The sequence below is a fragment of the Hemicordylus capensis genome, chromosome 5 (assembly GCF_027244095.1).
Source record: "Hemicordylus capensis ecotype Gifberg chromosome 5, rHemCap1.1.pri, whole genome shotgun sequence".
Lineage (NCBI taxonomy): Eukaryota > Metazoa > Chordata > Lepidosauria > Squamata > Cordylidae > Hemicordylus > Hemicordylus capensis.
Window position 1 is genome coordinate 131,120,529 of NC_069661.1, and position 19,082 is coordinate 131,139,610.

General features: G+C 44.9%; 1 protein-coding gene across 2 annotated transcripts; it reads right to left on the bottom strand.

Annotated features, from left to right (window-relative positions):
• Positions 1-11,628: 11,628 nt before the first annotated feature.
• Positions 11,629-17,387, bottom strand: CDKN1B (cyclin dependent kinase inhibitor 1B). 2 transcript variants are annotated; one of them, XM_053258569.1, is made up of 3 exons: positions 16,267-17,387; positions 14,909-15,042; positions 11,629-12,926 (listed from the first exon to the last, which is right to left on the bottom strand). In XM_053258569.1, exons 1-2 carry the CDS (start codon positions 16,766-16,768, stop codon positions 14,921-14,923), a joined length of 624 nt encoding a protein of 207 aa, XP_053114544.1. In that variant the 5' UTR covers positions 16,769-17,387; the 3' UTR covers positions 11,629-12,926; positions 14,909-14,920. The 2 variants fall into 2 exon arrangements, with proteins under 2 accessions (XP_053114544.1, XP_053114545.1); XM_053258570.1 differs by lacking the exon at positions 14,909-15,042.
• Between the last annotated feature and the right edge of the window lie 1,695 nt (positions 17,388-19,082).

The following is a 19,082-nucleotide window of genomic DNA, read 5'->3' on the forward strand; positions in this document are numbered from 1 at the left end:
TTCCTTAGGGCCGACTACTGTCGAAACTCAGTGGCAGTTCTAAGTAAATCCATAGGATGGCTGCAAGCCTGTAAGCTCCCACCTGAGAGAGGGTAGGCCTGTTGCATACACTGCGACGTCTGAGTAAACATGTACAGGGGAAAAAAATTAAATTTCATAAAATATATTTAATAATATTTTCCAGGACATACTGAGAGCGGGGGGGGGTAACCCTTTTTTAAACTTGGGCTGCAATCCTACACAGTTACTTAGGAGTAAGGATGCCACATTATGGGCATCTACCAGAGAGAAAACTATTAAATACGAACACGCGTAGTTTCAGGGAACACAGGAGCACTCGTGACTTGATCCCGAGCACATGATCCCGATCCACTCAAAGTCACGCAAGTGCGCATTCTAGGATTGCAAGCTGGGGCTGTTTCCTCCCATTGAAGTCAGCAGTAGCGGTTTTGTGACCAAAAGGTGGCTTGGCCTGGAAACTGCTTAAAATCCCACGAGATCAAGTCCGCGGGTTTCAAATGCAGAGAGGTGAACGGGGCGGGCTGGTGTGTGAATGGCGGGGCAAAGGAGCGGCTGCAACTTGGCTGCAATCTAAACGCCATGATTGTCCGACTTTTCCTCCCCGGCGGGGTTGCAATCTTTCGCATCGTCGTGCCCCTCTTCGTCGTATTTCGTACCCCTCTTCATTTTTGAATTTGCATTTCCGGGAGCGAGCAGGAATAAGAATGAGAGGATCGGTTTTTGCTCAGATGTTTTCCTCCCTTCTCTCCTTTCCCAATTTTGGGATTTAATAGCCAATACACAGCAAATCGGTATGAGGGGGCTCTCTGCTTTGCTTCCTCCCTTTCCGAAAGAAACTTAAATTTAAAAGGTCCCCCCCTTGTAAAAGAAAATATCAGAATTTGGTCCCAAATCACAACGATCCTTCGCTTTCAGTAAAGCGATAAGACACGACTCCGCGCGTAGCCCGATACCTTTTCCCTGTTTACTCGGAAGTAAATAACACTGATTTCAACGGAACTTTCTCCTAAGTAAGTGCCTAAGATCGCTGCCCCGCCTGCCCCTTTTCTCTCTTTAGCATTAGAGCCTGATCTTATCATACCTCTATCTCATAAATAAGTCTCGTTGAGTTTAATAGAACTTACTCCCGTGTGAAGAGAGTTGAAGCGGTGCAGTGTTTACTCGGGAGCAAGTCCCACTGTGTTGGACAAAGTCTTTCTCATAGCGGCTGCTCTTCAGCGAAGAAGATGAGAAAATCAGACCAACAGCATACAAAACTTGCACGATCAGTCTGGAACGTTACACTTTCTCGATTATTTTCTACTACCGCTTTTTGAAATAGAGAAGAGGGTTGCTTTTCCCGCCCTTCTTGATAGTAACTGTTGCTTCAGAGAGCTCTTCATGTCTTAGGTTGCAACTCTGTTCCGTTTAGTAGAATGGGACCTTTGATGTTGCTGTTAATAGGAACGGGAGTGTGACCTTGATACCCTCCTCCTTCTTAATCAATAGATCCCCCTAAGTAATCTGAAATGATCGCCCCCTTTCACTGGTGATATGAGGTGCAGCTTTTGAATCCCATCCTTGGGGTGGGACTGAGGATGAGGAAGCGGGTTGCTGTGTGTGAGGTTATTTTCTTGTTAACTACTGCATCACTATCGGTCTGTCGAATTTATGCGCGTTGTTGGCCCCTTTGGGATTTTTATGATCACACATTCAGCTTAATTTACAGCTTGCAAGACCAAATTCAGTCTTGGGAAATGCATGTCCCTAAAACTATGTTGAAAGTAACTGTGTGTTTTTTTAAACAAACTCCTCGCAGTCAGACGAAAGATTCCCCCCCCCTTTTTTTTGACCACTCCCTTTCCCCAATTCTGAAGCAGACTGGAAAGGAGGAACCAGAAGCCCTGGATTGCAGTACCGAGCTGCTGCCTGCCACAATTAAGAAATAAGGGTGAGGAAAAGGCAAGGTTGTTTTCTCTGATTGCGCATAATTTTTGGATCGAGTGATATGGAAGGAGAGATCTGGATTGTGCCCCCCACCCCAGACTTCAAGGCCAGCCTCTGCTAGTTGAGAAGCTTGAGAAGGGTGAGGAGGAGGTTCTAAACTGAACACAGTGTGGACAGGAGTGCAAAGTGGGCATCAAAGATCATGTAATCGGTTGACCCAGGGTGGAAGCTATAATTGAGTGGATAGGTTCAAAAAACCTGGGCCCTCAGCTCCTGAGGGCCCCCCAGCTCCACATTAATGTATTTTCTTCATTGTCTCCCTCACTCCAAGGGGCTGCCGGGGAGAGGGATGGACACAGGCCCCCTTTCCCCTAGCTACATCCCTGAGTTCCTCTTTATTAGAAAATATCACATCATGTAATCCCCCCCCCAGTATAGAATAAAGATGTTTCCAAGGAGGCTGAAAGCTCCTCTGCTTGCTCAAAGGCATACTGAGGGGCAAAGGTTGTGCAGAGCAGCAGCTGCTCTTTCTGCGACTTCTTCTTGTCCTTGTGCCCACAGCCTAGCCCAGTAAAACAACATATTAAGCCACTGAATGCTGTTGCTGGGGGAAGATAAAATTGTAAACACGTGAGATTAGACAGCAGCTACCCGGAGGAGGAGTTGTTTATATATACAACAGCAGGAGAAGGCTATCTGAGCAAGGAGAACTTGGCATGTCAGGAGAACTACTCTTAAAAGATCCGCAATCATTTTTAATTCACCCTAGTGCCTATTGTACAGGGGCAGGCAGGGGTGTAGCAAGGTTGGAGTGGGACCAAAAAGGAAGCAGGAGTGGGAGAGTGAAGTGCAAGCTGTCACTCAGTTGGCAGGTTGCCACCCACCCACCCTCAGGGGCCCAGGGACATTTGTCCCCCTTGTTCAATTATAGCTCTGCTCCTGAGGGCTGGGTAGTAGAAATGGCTAGCTTTTCAGCTAAGTTCACTACTGTATTCTGTCTCTGACTGGAAAAGGTATGTGTTATCTAGGCCAGTGTTTCTCAACGTTTTTGGAGTCATGGACCGGTACATTATTCATGTGCAGGTTCCTGGACCAGCAGTTCCTGGACCCCAACCCCACCCCCAGGCACCTTCCAATGAACAATTTTGGGCAGTTCTCCAGAGCTCATTTCCAGGAAGCCCTTGCTGCTGGATAATGTTCATTTCAAGGAAGTGAAATGAACATTATCCAGCAGTGAGGGCTGCCTGGAAATGAGCTCCTGGTGGTCCTCCGGCCCAAAATTTTTTTTTGGGGGGGGGGTGTTATTAGTGATGCCTCACGGACTGGTACCCAATGCCTCGCGGACCAGCAGCGGTCCGTGGACCACTGGTTGAGAAACACTGATCTAGGCAATGCTGATGACTGTAGTTTAGGACAGAGCCAGGTAAGAGTTCCTGAAGAAGACGGACAGTGACCCCTTCCTTCATCTGCATGTTTAGTCAGGAAATGACCACAGAGCTAACTCAGAAGAAAGTGGGCATCAGGATTGTCGACACTGCAGTCGGCTGCTTCTGTGCATTCAGAAGGTGGTCACACTTGTTGATGCTTACACATTTATATATTTGAAAAATCCTTGGAAGTACAGAATGAAAGTAGGATCAACTAGGCTAGATCTTTGAGAGAGGCTTGCATGAGGGCCCTATTAATACTTGCATTTGTTAATCTCTTGAGATGACTCCACATCAAGTGATGATGGACATGTGCAGATTATTATTTTATCACATCTGTATGTCTCGCCATATTTCTAAGGTGCCCCGTGTTAATTAGTCTGTGTTGAGTAGGCTTGGTATGGTAACTGATTCAGGGAAGAAAACTAGCCTACTCTGCTCTTGGGAGAGGCACTAGATTTTCTGCCTCAGGCAGCAAAGTGTCTTAGGACATTTCTCAAGAAAGCCACCACTGATCTATTAAAAGGCTGCTGTGTAAGTATAACATTATGGGGATACTCAGGTGAGTAAAAGGATGGCTTTAGGCTAGTGAACATGCCAGTAACTTGCTTGACAACTGAGAGCTGACTGTATGAACGGTCTTCACTGGAACGGTTGCATTTGAAGGGATTATGAAAGTCGTCCTGCAGGTTGCAGTCCTCAGCAATGAGCATGTACAGGGGTGTAGCTACAATTGAGCAGATGGGTTCAAAGAACCCGGGGCCCCCAGCTCTTGAGGCCCCCCTAGTATCCCTCCCTATGTTCTTCATTATCTCCCTCTGAGGGGCCACTGGGGAGAGGGGCGAACATGGGCCCCCTCTCCTCTAGCTACACCCCTGAGCATGCATGTGCGTGAGCTAGCCCCAAATGGCTGAGAACAGGGCCACTGAGACCTTGTCTATATATGTAAGTGCATAACAGAATCTTGAGGTGACAGAATGAACCCGTAGCATTCTGATTGCCAATGAGGTGTCCATTTTTCAATGCACATGCACATTTCATAACAACCAAAACCCCTCCCTCCAAATTTAAAAAAAAAAACCCTAGCCCATGAAGGAGGAGCATTCTAACCTAGCATACTCCCTGATTTTGTTTACTGAGCAGAGCACTTAAAAATGTGCCCCCCGTTGCAGTCCGAGGACTCTGCTGCATGTGTGGCCCAGGCTTAATACATTGCATTTGAAGCGATGACGCTGAATGTCATCACTGAGCAGAAACCATTCTGCTTATAGGGTTTGAATGGTTTGCTCTGCAGAGGTGCTGCTGGGTTTATGGAATAGTCTGAAGAGTGTGGGCTATAGCTTCAACAATGCAAAAGCTAATGGAGGGAGAAGTTATAATTCTTCACACTCCTCCTGGCTGGTTATTTGTATATTAGTTGCTATTTGGGTTTTTGTTTTTTCTCCACTGTTCTTTTCCTGTGGTGATTGAAGTTTCTCTGTTTGGGGTCAATTTAAAAAAAAAAAAAAGCAGAAAAGTTACTTTACCTGACTAACTAAGATCATGTAAAAGTGCATGTAACTTTAAACTGTTAATTTAATAAAGGTGGTTTTCAATCAGATTCAAAATGTCTCTGTCTAAATGTCACTTCCTTCTCGATCTCTTGTCCTTTGTGGAGAACTGGGCACAGCTTGGATACTCAAGGCTGAAAAGGTTGGGTGTGACTTTATTTCAATAGTGTTTAGGACTGAGGTGTTAATCCTGCAGACTTGTACACAGCTAATATTACTTTAACAGGAGATGTAGGCCTGGCCTACTGGTTTGAGAGGGAACGACCCAGATTTCTGATTTTACTAGCCCTGCTTTAATCTAGTAATTTATTTTCCAAACTGTATGCCAGAAGAGAGTTGCTAGAGTGCCACAAGAAATATATCACAAACGACTTGGATACAGTTTGGATAACTTCATGGAGGAGAGGTCCATCAATGGCTACTAGTCGGAGGGCTGTGGGCCACCTCCAGTCTCAAATGGCAGGATGGCTCTGAGAACCAGTTGCAGGAGAGAGGGCACGCCCTCAACTCCTGCCTGTGGCTTCCAGCAGCATCTGGTGGGCCACTCTGAGAAACAGGATGCTGGACTAGATGAGCCTTGGGCCTGATCCAGCAGGGCTGTTCTTATGTTCTTATGACTCTTGCATGCCCAGTGGTCCACCCTCAGAAAAAGGCTATTTGCTGCATCCCTGGGTTATTGATTCTTTGGGCCTTGCAGCCTTCTAGCCAGCCCTCTGGGGATAAGCGATCTTGCCACATCTCTGGAATGGCTTGGATTGGATACTTCAGTCACATCTGAAGCCAAAATGCAACAATGTGACGATACACCCAGAATAGAGATGTACACATTGAAGCACAATCGGTAGTCTCCTTTGATGACAGTCCGTGTGTGTGTGTGTGTGTGTGTGCGCGCGCGCTCTAAAAGCAAAGCTCTTGAGGTGTAAGAGTGAGGTGGGCGTCAAATTTTCATTCAGAAACTGATACCTGCTTTGAGGGATTGCGGGGGCATGACAGGAGTTCTTGGGCAAACCCCACCCCCCTGCACATGTGCCATTGCACAAGACAAGAGATGTTAAAGTTCAGGGTGCTGGCTGTGCTCTCGAAGGGCTCTGTAGGATTGGAGCACACTGCTGAGAGCCAGCAATACCTTTCCAACTTTGCAGAGACCTCCAGAGCATGGGGAGAGTTCTGGACTCTAAGAGCTCTTGGGCAACAGTGTGCATGCAAGGGGGCTGTGGGCAGTGCACAAGAGCTCCTGTCATGTGCCCACAACCCCTTGAAACATGCAGGCTTTGTTAGTAGGGATGTCAGCCCTGAACTAACAGAATTCTAGGAAATACTTCTTTAACTACCATTAGACACGCAGAAAACCTTGCTGGGTAAACATTTCTTGGTAGAACCGGCCAAAGACATCTTAGTGCTTGAGCTACAAAATCGTAAAAACTTTCCCCCTCCCCAATGTATGTGTGCTTGATGGGGGGCATACTTCGCTCACCTTTTCATGCACATGCCCCATTGAAGTGAACACAGAGTTGTTGTGGAACTGCCCTTCATGTGAATGGGGCTTGCACAGAATAATTTCCCAGTGCACGATCCAGATCCATTTTGTCTTCTGCATGGCCTCTCTTAATCGGTCCTAAAATTTGCTGCCTGAATTGACTACCTCTATTTTCTAGCATGGAGATGAAGTGAAAGGGAATCTTTCCCTTCTTAGTTTCTGCAAATCAGGTTGCTGTGAAAAGCTGGAGAGTAGGATCAGGAGATCAAAGTTGGCTGCCCAGAGCTGCACAACTTTGGCCCTCCACCAGCTGCTGTTGGATTGCAACTTCCATCATCCCCAGCCATAGTGGCCAGCAGTCAGGGAAGATGGGAGTGGTAGTCCAACAACAGCTGGAGGGCTGAAGTTGTGCAGCCCTGCTCTAAATAATTGCCCTAGCTCATTTGCCTGCCAACTTTGAAAGGGACACCATGCATCCTAGCATTAGCACAGTTTCACACATGGGGAGATCAGCATGACACACAATACGGCACTGTTGTCACCCTTCCCAGATGTGCTCACACTGTTGCAGGCTCATCACCACGCCCAGACTGTGATCAGGTACAGGAGGTTCATAGGAAGCTGCCATATACCAAGTCAGACCATAGGTCCATCTAACTCAGTATTGTCTTCACAGAGTGGCAGCGGCTTCTCCAAGGTTGCAGGCAGGAGTCTCTCTCTCAGCTCTATCTTGGAGATGCCAGGGAGGGAACTTGGAACCTTCTGCATGCAAGCATGCAGGTGCTCTTCCCAGAGCGGGCCCATTCCCCCTGAGGTGAATGTCTTCGAGTGCTCACATGTAATATCCCATTCAAATGCAACCAGGGTGGACCCTGCTAAGCAAATGAGATAATTCATGTATGCTACCACAAGACCAGCTCTCCTCTCATGTACACCACCCTGCCCCTTTTCTGTTAATGTTCCCTCTAACAGAAAATCCCAGATGTTCTTGACTACAACTCCCAGCATCCTCAGCCAAAGCCCTCTGCAGCTAGGGATTTTGGGAGCTGTAGTCAACATCTGGGATTCCTTCTTACAGGGACCACTGGTCCTCATCCCATTTCTCCTGGGCACAAGTTAAACTTAGAGTAAGCCCTGGAAAGGAGGTGGGTTAGATGAGGGGAAGGAAGTGTGTGGGCCTCCCATTCCCAGTAATGGCCACAGAGGTAATGCAGTACATTCATGGCAAGCGTGAGGGAACAGGCCCCTGGCTGATCATTTCTTGCAGTATTAGGGTCGTGGCCTAAGTTGTTGTTGCCAATGCTGTCCTGGCAACTGAACATATGGAAAGGAACAAAAACAACATACTGGAAGGGGCAAATAATGAAAGTCTTGAAGCTGAATCCTATGCTAAGTTGTACCCCCGCAACGGAGCCTAAATTCGGGCATATACATCCAGTGGTGGATTAATGGAGAGTCAGAGTAGGCAGCAAATTTTGCCCCTCCTCAAATTTTGCCCCCCTCTCTGTGGATAGTGGTGGTTGCAGAAACGTAAACCTTTTTTGTTTAAGGTTAAAGCGAGGCAAAAGCCTTTATGCCTATTGGCAGCAAAAAGCTACATCCACCCCAGTGCAAGGCAGGACACACACACACACATCCCACACACACACACAACCGCTCTCTGCTTCTTTGGCACCAAAATCTGGTCCTGTCCCCTTCAAAGAGTCAGCAGCAGCCTGAGGAGCATTTGTGATATTGCAATGAAAACCAATGCAAATCAAAACCAATGCAATGCACTGTATGTATAGTGTTAGGAAGCAGGGTAAATATCACCCTCCGTTCCTGTTTCTGCAGGGGGGAAATTGTGGAAATGTACCCCTGTGCTTCATGAGCCATGTAGCAGAAAGATGGCAGGATATGGGACATACAGGCCTTACCTGCAAAGCAGTTGCTTGGGGCAATGGATTCCAAACTTGGTACCATTTTCCTGCCATAAGTCTTCATTTTTGCACAAAATGATGTGCTTGCCATTTTGATTTAACTTCCAGGTTGCAATCCTGGGCACATTTGCTAGGGAGTACATTCCAGCCAGCCCAGTGGGCTTTTCTTCTGAGTAAGTATGCCTAGGCTGCACTTCATGGGCACAATCTTATATCCCCTTATTTACCAGTAAGTTACAACCCATTCATTTACTTCCTTCTGAGCAAAGATGCATAAGATCAAGCTGCAAGACTGGGCAATACTTTGCTGCACCTTGTAGCCTGGAACTGCATCATCTGTATAAAGCCTAACATGAGGACCAGTCCACACTTTTTGAGTTAGCGTACAAAAAGTGGTCAGGTTTAAATGTCACAATACACACTGCAGAGTCATCACTGGTGAATGGTATACACCTCCAGCTTGGTTTGCACTCAGTAAACTCAGAAACAGGTTGCAGACTGCCACTTCTATGTGGGTTGCCAGGAAACAAGTCATTGGAACATGCGCACCATTCAAACATATGAGTGCCATTGCTATTTAAATTCAGGAACTTCATATGCCCAAGTTTTATGCCCAATAAGGTGTGAATCAGCTCTTAGGCTGTTAGAGTAAAGTAGGATCTAAGGCTGAGCTGTGAAACAGGACATCCCAGGTTACTTTTTATGTAGTTTGAGAGTACTCCTGGATCCAAAACTCTCTGGTTTCTCAGATTGTGGCAATGGCCAGGAGTGCTTTTTATCAGCTTCAGCTGCATCTATTTCTGGAGACAAATGACCTTAAAACAGTAGTGCATGTACTGGTAACTTCCAAGCTTGACTACTATAATGTACTCTGCGTGGGGCTGCCTGTACAGAATCCAGAATTAAAACTGTTTTTACTCTTTTATATTGTGTGTTAAACTTTGTACACTGCCTAGAGATGTACATATTGGGCGGTATTAAAATAGGCTAAATAAATAATAGAGCTAATAATAGAGCCACAACCTCCCACTCTCCGCATCACAGACTGGAGATTGAAACAGTGATGGGCCTTACAGGATTGCTGCAAGGATTACTAGGCTAATGTAAGTGAAACACTTTAGAATGCATTTCGCTTCTAAAGACTTTAGAATTGGGGGGGGACCCCACTTCAGACTTTTAGATTTGCTAAAAATCGAATCTCAGGGTTGGCTTTTAATTATCTATTTATGGTTGAAAATACATCTGCGACCAGTTGGTTTAATTCCCGAGTTTCTCTCAGCTAGTCCTGAGTCACTATGGTGTGTTACAGTAAGTAATAAACTCACCTCTCTAGGTTTAGATCCAGCTCAATAGCTGGAACTGGGTCTAGCGAATGCGAAGAGTAGTGAGACAACACCTTGTTGATATTGAGATCCAAGAGAACTGGGCTGTACTTCCAGAGTTTTATAGAGTAATAAGAACTAAGATGGACCTTTCCCCCGCAAAATATCTGTGGACTATAACTTTTTCTAAGTTTTGATGGATGTTTACGAGAGTAAGGGCTAATTCCTTTCCATCTGTACTTTTAGCTGGGAGGTTTCAGGGTGTGCCTTTAGAAGAACGACACTGTCGTTGTGGGTCATGAGATACAGAAACTGTTGCACATATTCTTCTTCACTGTAAATTCCATTTATACCCTAGGGAATGTCTTATTGCTCCTTTAATCTGTAAACTGGTAGATCAATCCAATGGAAATCTTGTTAAACATCTGCTCTCAGATAAAGATGCTTCAATTTCTATTTCTGTAGCTAAGTTTATTTATATTGCTTTTAAGAGGTATAATCGGACATCATCCCAATTGTAAATTTAATTTTATTTATTTATTTATATTTACTAGTTTTTATTCTCTGTTTGGTCTAACAACCGTAAATAAAATTACAACCATTACAATTAGAATGTGCCATATACATCCAAAAAAATTATAATAGTCCATAGCCTGATGAATATGTTATTGCGACAGTGAGGGAGCTTTTCTACTCAGTCTGGTCCCTTGCCACATCCATAACATCTGAGAAGAAGGAGAAGAATTGATCTAATGATATTTCCTCAGCCAGCAGCATCATACAGTTCCCTCACACAATTCTCAAAGAAATGAATAAAGAATATGTGCAATACCTGTTTGGTAAATTACTCCCCAGGCTGCTTTATCTATCTATCCATCCATCAATCATATTTTTATGCCACCTGATATGTACATCTTTAGGCAGTTTCTAAGGAATAGACCAGGGTTTCTTAACCTTGGGCCCCCAGATGTTGTTGGACTACAACTCCCATCATCCTCAGCCACAAAGGCCATGTCTTGTGATGATGGGAGTTGTAGTCCAAAAACATCTGGGGACCCAAGGTTAAGAAACCCTGGAATAGACTATTTATTCTCCCTGTCTTTTGGGAATGTGTATACAGCACCTATATTTACTATTGCATCACTATGCACACATTCATCCCTGGAACTTTGCTTTTAAGCATGTTAAGCATGAAGTCTTTGCCTTTTCCCTTTGTGTGAACTAGCTAGATGTTAGGCATGTAAATAGGTCTGAGAGCGAGGACTGGTGTAATGAATGCTGTCATAAAGGCACTGACGACTTGCTAAAGCAGTAGAAAGTAGCAATCTGAAGTTCCTACAGAGGGAGGTGCATTTGGGGTGAGGTCACCTTAAGTGGTGCAGCAGGGAAATGCTTGACTAACAAGCAGAAGGTTGCCAGTTCGAATCCCCGCTGCTACTATATTGGGCAGCAGCAATATAGGAAGATGCTGAAAGGCATCATCTCATACTGCACGGTAGGAGGCAATGGTAAACCCCTCCTATATTCTACCAAAAAAAACCCCACAGGGCTCTGTGGGCGCAAGTCACTTGACAGCACACTTTAACTTTACTTACTCCCACAGGAAAGGTTGCAAGCTATCTTCCCCTCCTCTCAGATTTCAGGCAGCACTTTTCACACACCCAGCAGCAAAGGACTGAAAGAAGATACAATGAACACACAGACTCACTATGAAGGATTTTCCTGTTGTACCAAGGACCAAACTAGACAAGACAATGAAGATTTGTTACTTGAATTGGATCAGAACCACAGTGCTGAAAGAATTGATTTAATTCTTTCCCTTGCACTATTTCCTTTGCAAATCTCCACTTTACCAGCTGATATTTATCCTGCAAAGGAAAACATATATGTACACCCTTGAAAACAGAAGAGGAAAAACTCTAATATATGTATCTGGGGCCAAACTTCCTAATTGTGCAAAGACTTATAAAACACACAGTGGAGAAGTCATTTTATATATATATATATTTATATATATTTTTATATATGGCAGTTTTCTTTATTGATTGCTTGATGTAAAACAATATCAATAGGCAACTGTTTTCACACATTACAAAAACAATATTAAACTTGGCTCAGTCTGCAATCATTTAAGCACAGCCATATTAATTAACAAAACAAATCCCCCCTCCAAACAAAAGCTAAACAAAACCCCTACCAAATAGAGCATTTACAAATGCACAAAAACACACGCCGCTTTGGCTTTATGGGAAAATATCTTCTAGATTAAAAAAAAATCTTTTAACATAAATAAGTTAGTATAATTTCTCAGTGTCTTTACAAAGTTATGTACACAGGTACATTTCATAACTTTTTAAAAAATATATACAGGCAATGTAAAAATACTGTTTAAAGATGTAGTATTCCTTTTAGTTTACCCACCCATGAACATCAGATAAGTGAGATGAAGAGAGACTGAAGTTCAGGGTTTTATTAATTTCCCCCTCCATTCTGTTTAAAGCATGACTTTTAACATAATTTTGAAATTTAAAGTAATATAGATGGCAAAACACATTAGAAAATGGCATTTAAAGGGTCCTGCCAGGGAAGAAACCCTTTTTGCTGCTACATAATGCAAGCAGAGTTCCTACTATAAAATTTAGGACAGAGTCCTGTGGGCCCTGTGAAAGCCCAATTGAAATGAAGGCACTTTTGTGTAATTCCTGTTCATTTTAATGGGGCTTTGCCCAGGAGATCTTCCCACTGGATTGTACCCTTAATGAGTAGAAATTTCACTAACAGATACAATTAATCTGCTCTAGCCAGTGTTGATAATTTGTGTTTACAAATGGTCTTAGATACCATGAAAAGGGACAATACATCTTCAAGAAATAATTAAATGTACACTGTATCTCTTCATACAAATCTCTGCTTGCTGGCTTTTGGAAGCAGATTTTAAACCCATCACCTTTCACCATCCCCCACCCCTTCCCAAAATGGAAAAAAAAAGAGGGAGAGAGGTTTATGTGCTACATGAAGTAAAAACTATATACACAGGTAGTACAATGAAGCAAATAAGGAAAAACCTAATTGCAAAATGCTACATCCAATGCTTTAAGAGGCAGATCTTTTAAGAATGCCTGACTTTAGTGTTATTCAATTACAGGTTTGTTTTGTTTCAGTGCTTGTACAAGTTCTCCATCCGATGGAGAATCAACGATATGTTTTCTTTCATATATAAACTCTGCTTCTTCCTTGCTTCATAAACTCCTCTCCAAAGAACAAGGAAACAAATGTTCTTAATTCTGAAATTAAGGAAGAGAGGCATAATTTGGTAAGAATACAATAGCTCATTTCATGATTAAGGTACAAAGAGTGCAAACTGCTATCAAAACACAGCAGGTCAACACCGTTGCTGGAGCTGGAATGAGATTCTGCTTGGTGTGGTGGCAGAAAATCCGTGTTCAACTAACCAGTTTTTACTAGGTATAGTTAGACTCACCTCGCATTTTACTAGATAAATGGTTGGAACACAGTTTTATCAAATAAAATTGTGTTCCATCAGATTCCAGATTTTCAGAAACCTCCAGATTCGGCAGGCTCCACCCATAACCTGTCAGTTCCCTCCTGGCTCTAACCACAACCCATCAAGTTTTATTTATTTGTATAGTAGCATCAATGTACATGCCACTTTATAAAGGTCCATAAGCAAATCAGAAGAGTCCCTGCCTCCTAGAAACTTACAGTTCCTAAATGTTGACAATGGCAATGACAGACACGGGGGGGGGGGGGAGGAAGGGAGACCTCTGCCCTGGCTCTGTCTGCCCCAGGCCCACCACTGATCTCATCCAGGGAAGGGGAGCAATATTTTTGAAATAAAAAAGCAAAATGGAAAGTAGAACACACTAGAGTTTGAATGAGGCACCACTGCATTTGGTGCAATGCACCTTTCTGTTTTCTGGAGGGTGGGGGAAGTATTGGAAACAAAGTGATGGCAAAACTTGCCCTCTTACTCTCTCTACTGTGATTGGTCCACCAAGAAGCTTTCATTTTCCTTTCAAACACCCAAGTAAACAGTCAGTAGTAGTTCAACTTACACACATCTGTTCTGATGTGTCCCTCCCTGCTCACCCCAGCAGGATGGGTTTGTTCTGCATATCTAATTCTAAGTTTAATGCCTTCTACTGAGCTGCAAATTGTGAACTTTCCTACAACTCTCCTTCTCTAGAAAACTCTACCCCAATCAGAGGCCATATTTCCAAAACACTTGCCCTTATTTAAGAGTTCCTACTCGAAACACAGCTTCATGTCACCACAAAAGCAACACAAAAATGTCCATGACTCGATATTGCCTGACTGGGTTTAAAATAAGACTGCCAAGTTTGTATTGGTATTTATACTATTCATAAAACTGGTGTGAATCATAGAGAAGAGCAGCCATCCTTGAATCATTTACTCCTGTTTCGCCCAGTTAATAATATTCATGGGACTACTAAGGCTGCAGTCCTAAACACACTTAACTAGAAAGTGAGTCCCTTTGGGCTTGGTAGGGCTTACTTCTGAGCAAAGAGAGGTTGGGCTGGAAACAGTTTAAGAATCGCAGACAAATTTTGCCACATGCAGAAGCTGAATTAGCTGCTTTGTTAGACTATTGGGGGGGGGGAGTAATGTTTGGGGGGGGGGAAACAAGATAGTTGTTTTGGCGTAGAAGGGTCTTCTTTCTAAATGGCCCTTAAATGAGAAGCATTTGTTCTTCAAGTTAAGGAGTGAGTGAAACCTTGATTAATTAAACGAAAATATTTTGAATAAACTCTCACTATTGCATGCAAATAGCACTGCACTCAGTACAAAACATATGTGCAACCTGATTAGTGCATGTTCACTTAAAAGTAAACTCCATTCAGTTGAATGGGGCTTATTTCCAAAGAAGCTCACAAAGGACTGCAGCCTTACTTGGGAAAGTTCTACTGATTTCAGCAGAATTTTACTTTCAGATTAGGCTATACTACCCACTTGCCGGTAACTCCCATGGACATCAATAGCATTTACTTATGAATAAAAATGGTTTGGATCAGGCTGCAAATGTGCTTGTGGTTGCAAAATAAGTCACAGGAGAATTCTGTTATGAAGTTCTCTTCTCAGTCACATCATAAGTGAAAGCCACTGACCAAATTGCAAAAGTCTACCAAAAAGCTTGATTCACACAGGTAACTGGGTGGCCTCAGAACCCCTCCTATTCTGCCACCTATGTAGATTGCACCAAATACTAGCAAGAAGGAAAACCCACCTAATAAACAATTTATGTTTGATTCCGTCTTGGGCTGGATTTCTTGGGTGTTTGTTCCACTGAGCTGGCATTGGAAGAGTCTTCTAAAATAGCCTCTTCTGTGGTGTTGGCTCTTTTGTTTCTAGGAGAGGAATCTAGGAGGGGGAAGTTTAAAAAAAATAAAAGGGGGAAAGAAGCTTAATATTAAAATACATCTACTGTCTTATGTTGTGTTCAATATGAGGGCAATCAAGTGAATGGGAAGGGAGAGAACACATCAGAGAAGGCAACCCTTGAATCATCCACAATTTGCAGGAAAGATGGGACAGTGAAGTATCTTCATTATCTCAAGTCTTTCTGTCTTCTTCCCTCATCCTGGAGAGGTCATAAGAAGTGCACTATCTGACACATCAGAAAGGATATCAAAATTGGGTCGTTGGAGGAAAGGGGAGCCACAGGTCAGTCGGTTAAGAAACTTGACTGGAGAGGAAGGAGCCTTTGGCACTAAACTTTTACATTCCTATGACATAGGCAGCAATGTTCAAAACTACTTATTCTAAAAGAGTTTCACGGGTCTCTGTTGGACTTATCCCTGATAAAAAGATGTGGCATTAGGAAACCTGCAGCCTTCACATCTCCCAAGATTAACAGTCCAAGGCCAAAAACACATTTTATTTTGGAAGTCAGTCCTACTGATTTTTGCCTGGCAGCCTTAGTTACAATCCTCATGTCAGTTCTTACTTTTGGAACAACCTTACATGAACTGTCCCTCCACAAGTATCTTGAGGACTGCAGCCTTTTAAAAAGAAAACCAAATGCCAGTGCCTCAACCAAGGGGGCAGTCCCTAAACTCCTTGAAGGAAGAACAAGATACACTTGTAGAAGAGAAAATAAATGGGACTCGTTTCGACATGTTTACAATCAGAGTGTAGGTCTCCCCTTCCTCAACTGGCTCCTGGCTTAGATGGTTTTAAAAGGGAGGTGGGATATTAACAGCGATTGGCCATGAATAATAGCTAGATGAACCGACAGTGTACAGAGGCAGTCACTACCACTCTCCAGACCAGGTACTGAGGACAAACAACAGGGGAAGTCCATTACCTTCTTGCCCTGAATGTCCAGAGTCATCTGACTGGCCGCTGTTGGAAACAGAATGTCAGGCTCGACGGACCTTTGGTCCGATCTAATCCACATAGGCAGTTCTGGGAGGTGGGGGGTTGCTTGTGGTTTTATTAAAACTGCTGTTGGTAATTAGGACCATTCGGTTAACAGGAAGGTCTCCCATCGTTGATCAAGTAAACCACATCTAGGGAGTGTGTGGATTTTGTTTGAGCGGGGTGGTGGGGGCGATTGGGAAGAGAACGAAGAAAGTTCCTTACCATCGGAGGCAGGTCGTTTCCTTTGCCCAGTGCTCTGGCCTGCTAAATCCACTTGAGCCCCAGCTGCCTCCGTCTTTGGAGCGGCGGTGTCCTCCTCCTCCTCCTCCTCCTCCGAGATTCCCTGAGAGCGTCCAAACCCCGCCGCCGTCGGGCAGTTGCCGTTGACATCCAAGCCCCCGAAGTGGTGCTGCTGGCTGCTGGCCTTCGCCAGGGCTTTGCTTAGCCTGGGGGGCCTGCTGTAGAACTCGGGCAGGGCATCCTTGTCCACGGCTTGCCACTCGTACCTGCCTTCCAGGGGCTGGTGGTTGTGGAAGTCAAAATTCCACTTCCTTCGACTGGCCTCTTCCAGGTCCCGGCTGTGTTTTTGCAACTCCCGAGCTAACTCTTCGTGATCCACCGGGCCAAAGAGGTTCCTGCAAGCCGAAGGTTTGGGGTAGTCCGCTTGCCTGGCTTCCATCCTTTCCAGGGTAGGGCTCCCATTTGAAATGCGTACGTTGGACATCGCCTTAGCCGCCCCAGCCTTCTTTGCTGTCCACGATGGTTTAATCGGCGTCCTTAAAAATAGTGATATAAATTTCCCTCCCCTCGATCTTGTGCAAGGAAAGGAGGTGTTGTTTTTTTAAGGTCCCTAAGCTCGACCCCCCAACTAAGAGAAAAATTTCAAAACAAAACAAAACAAAATCCCCATAAAACCAACAATAAAAACACCGAATCCTTGCGTAAGTCAGAGATTGGGAGGGAGGGAGGAAAAGAGGGGAAGGAAACGGGGAGAAACACCCTGATATTCAAGCAGAAGATGTCTTATTGCGGATCAAGTGTACTCAAGGTGGGGGTGGGGGAGAGAAAGAGAAGAATCGCGATAAGGGAAGCAATATAAACAGACGCAGCTTTCCAGATATATAGGTGTTCTTTTTTAGCAAATCCAAATGGAGATCGATGCTACTCGTGCGGATCCTGCTTTTGCAAACTGCGCTTTCGCAAAGCCTCGTCCGATGTCAAAGCTTTGCAGTGGAGTTTTTTTGTGTGTGTTTTTTTTAATAATTAAAAAAAAAGTCAGGGGAGAAAAACAAGGGGAGGAAGACGAGCCTCTTTTCACACAGTTGCCCAATATGGCGATTGAAGGGAGGCTGACGGAGAAGAAAATGATTGACACGGCCCGTCTATTTAAATAGAGGAGGCGCGCCATTGGTTCAAGCGCTGGGCACCGCCCCGTCACAACGCTCCTGACTCTGGCGAAACAAACCCTTTTTAAAGGTGGCACGGAAGTTTTCCAAAGGGCGATTTACTCCTGTCCTGCTTCACCACCAGCGTTGGGGCCAGCTCAGACGGGGCTGGGGGTTGCACCGACTTTAATATGGCAACAGCAAGGTGCTGTTCACACGGTCAGCGGCATTATCCGGCTGTTTTCATGAGGATTGGCCCATCATCATGTGCAATATACACGTCTTTAAAAGTTGCACTTTGGTGGAGTGTTGAAAACCGTTGTGTGTAATACTCTGACATTTTTGTGGAGCCCTGTAGTGAACCCTGAGATATATACAGTGTGAGGTGCGGCTACCTGTCTGGCTGGGAGAGACTGGGGAGTGTTAGCTTGGCCTGCCACCCCTCTCAATTCCACACCTGGGCTTCCTGCGCCCTGCAGTCTACTTCCGGTCCAGAGCTCCAACTAATACTGATTTTTTTAAAAATCTTGGTGTTATAGCACTCTTAACAGCAGTGTATTAGAACAATGGGAAGGTCCAGTTACTGCAAAATCAACAGCAAGTTTCAAATTCTATAGTGGGCAGGGGGGATATAGGAGATGATATGCCTGGTACTGAATGGGAGATTATTATTACATTTATATCCCGCTCTTCCTCCAAGGAGCCCATACTTGAGTTTCTCTTTCACAACAACCCTGTGAAGTAGGTTAGGCTGAGAGAGAAGTGACTGGCCCAGAGTCACCCAGCTAGCTTCATGGCTGAATGGGGATTTGAACTCAGGTCTCCCGGGTCCTAGTCCAGCACTCGAACCACTACACCAGCATAGCAATGGTAAACCGCTCCTGTATTCTACCAAAGAAAACCACAGGGCTCTGTGGTCACCAGTAGTTATGTGCACGGAACCAGGCTGGGGTGGCATGATGGGGGTGGGGGGGGTGTCACTTTAAGGGTGGGGGAAGGTGCACTTACCCCTCCCTTTGCTTTCCATATGCCGGCACTTGTTTTCCATAAAATCCTTCAGGGCGGCATTGTACCTCCCTGCCGCCCCTTCCTCTTCTTTGGCCGGAAGTAGCCAGAAGTACCAGGTGCTTGTGCGCGCATCACGCATGCACCTGGTACTTCCAGCCGAAGAGAAGGAAGGGGCAGCAGGGAGGTACACTGCCTCTCCGAAGGCTTTTATGGAAGACAAGCACCAGCAGGGGGAAAGTGGGGGGGGGGTGTAAGTGCACCCTCCCCCGCCCTTAAAGTGGCACTCCCGGCTTTGAACTTTTAACCCCGCCCCCAGTGTTCGAACCTGTTCGGAGGCCCGTAAAAGGGCCTCCGAACAGGTTCGTGCACATCCCTAGTCACCAGGGCACTTTCCAGACTAGCTGCTCATTAGCAGCAAAATGCCTCTGTTCAGGCAAGTCACATTTGGGCCGTAAACAGCGGGGGGGGGGCAGTCTCGCAGCAACTAACAACCCCAAAAAACAGCAACTTTTTCACGCTGCATATGCGACGTCCTTGGTCTATATCGCAGTGATTAAATTCACAACAAGGCATTGGAAATGTGAATGGCACCCTGCTGTCCACGTAGGGACTGTGGTGTCATGACACAGGAAGTGTGGAAGCTCA

Coding starts and splice junctions, on each gene's coding strand:
- CDKN1B (XM_053258569.1), bottom strand. CDS start 16,768: ATGTCCAACGTACGCATTTCAAATGGGAGCCCTACCCTGGAAAGGATG. Junction 15,043..16,266: donor GAAACGACCTGCCTCCGATG/GTAAGGAACTTT, acceptor TCCCCCTCCTAG/ATTCCTCTCCTAGAAACAAA.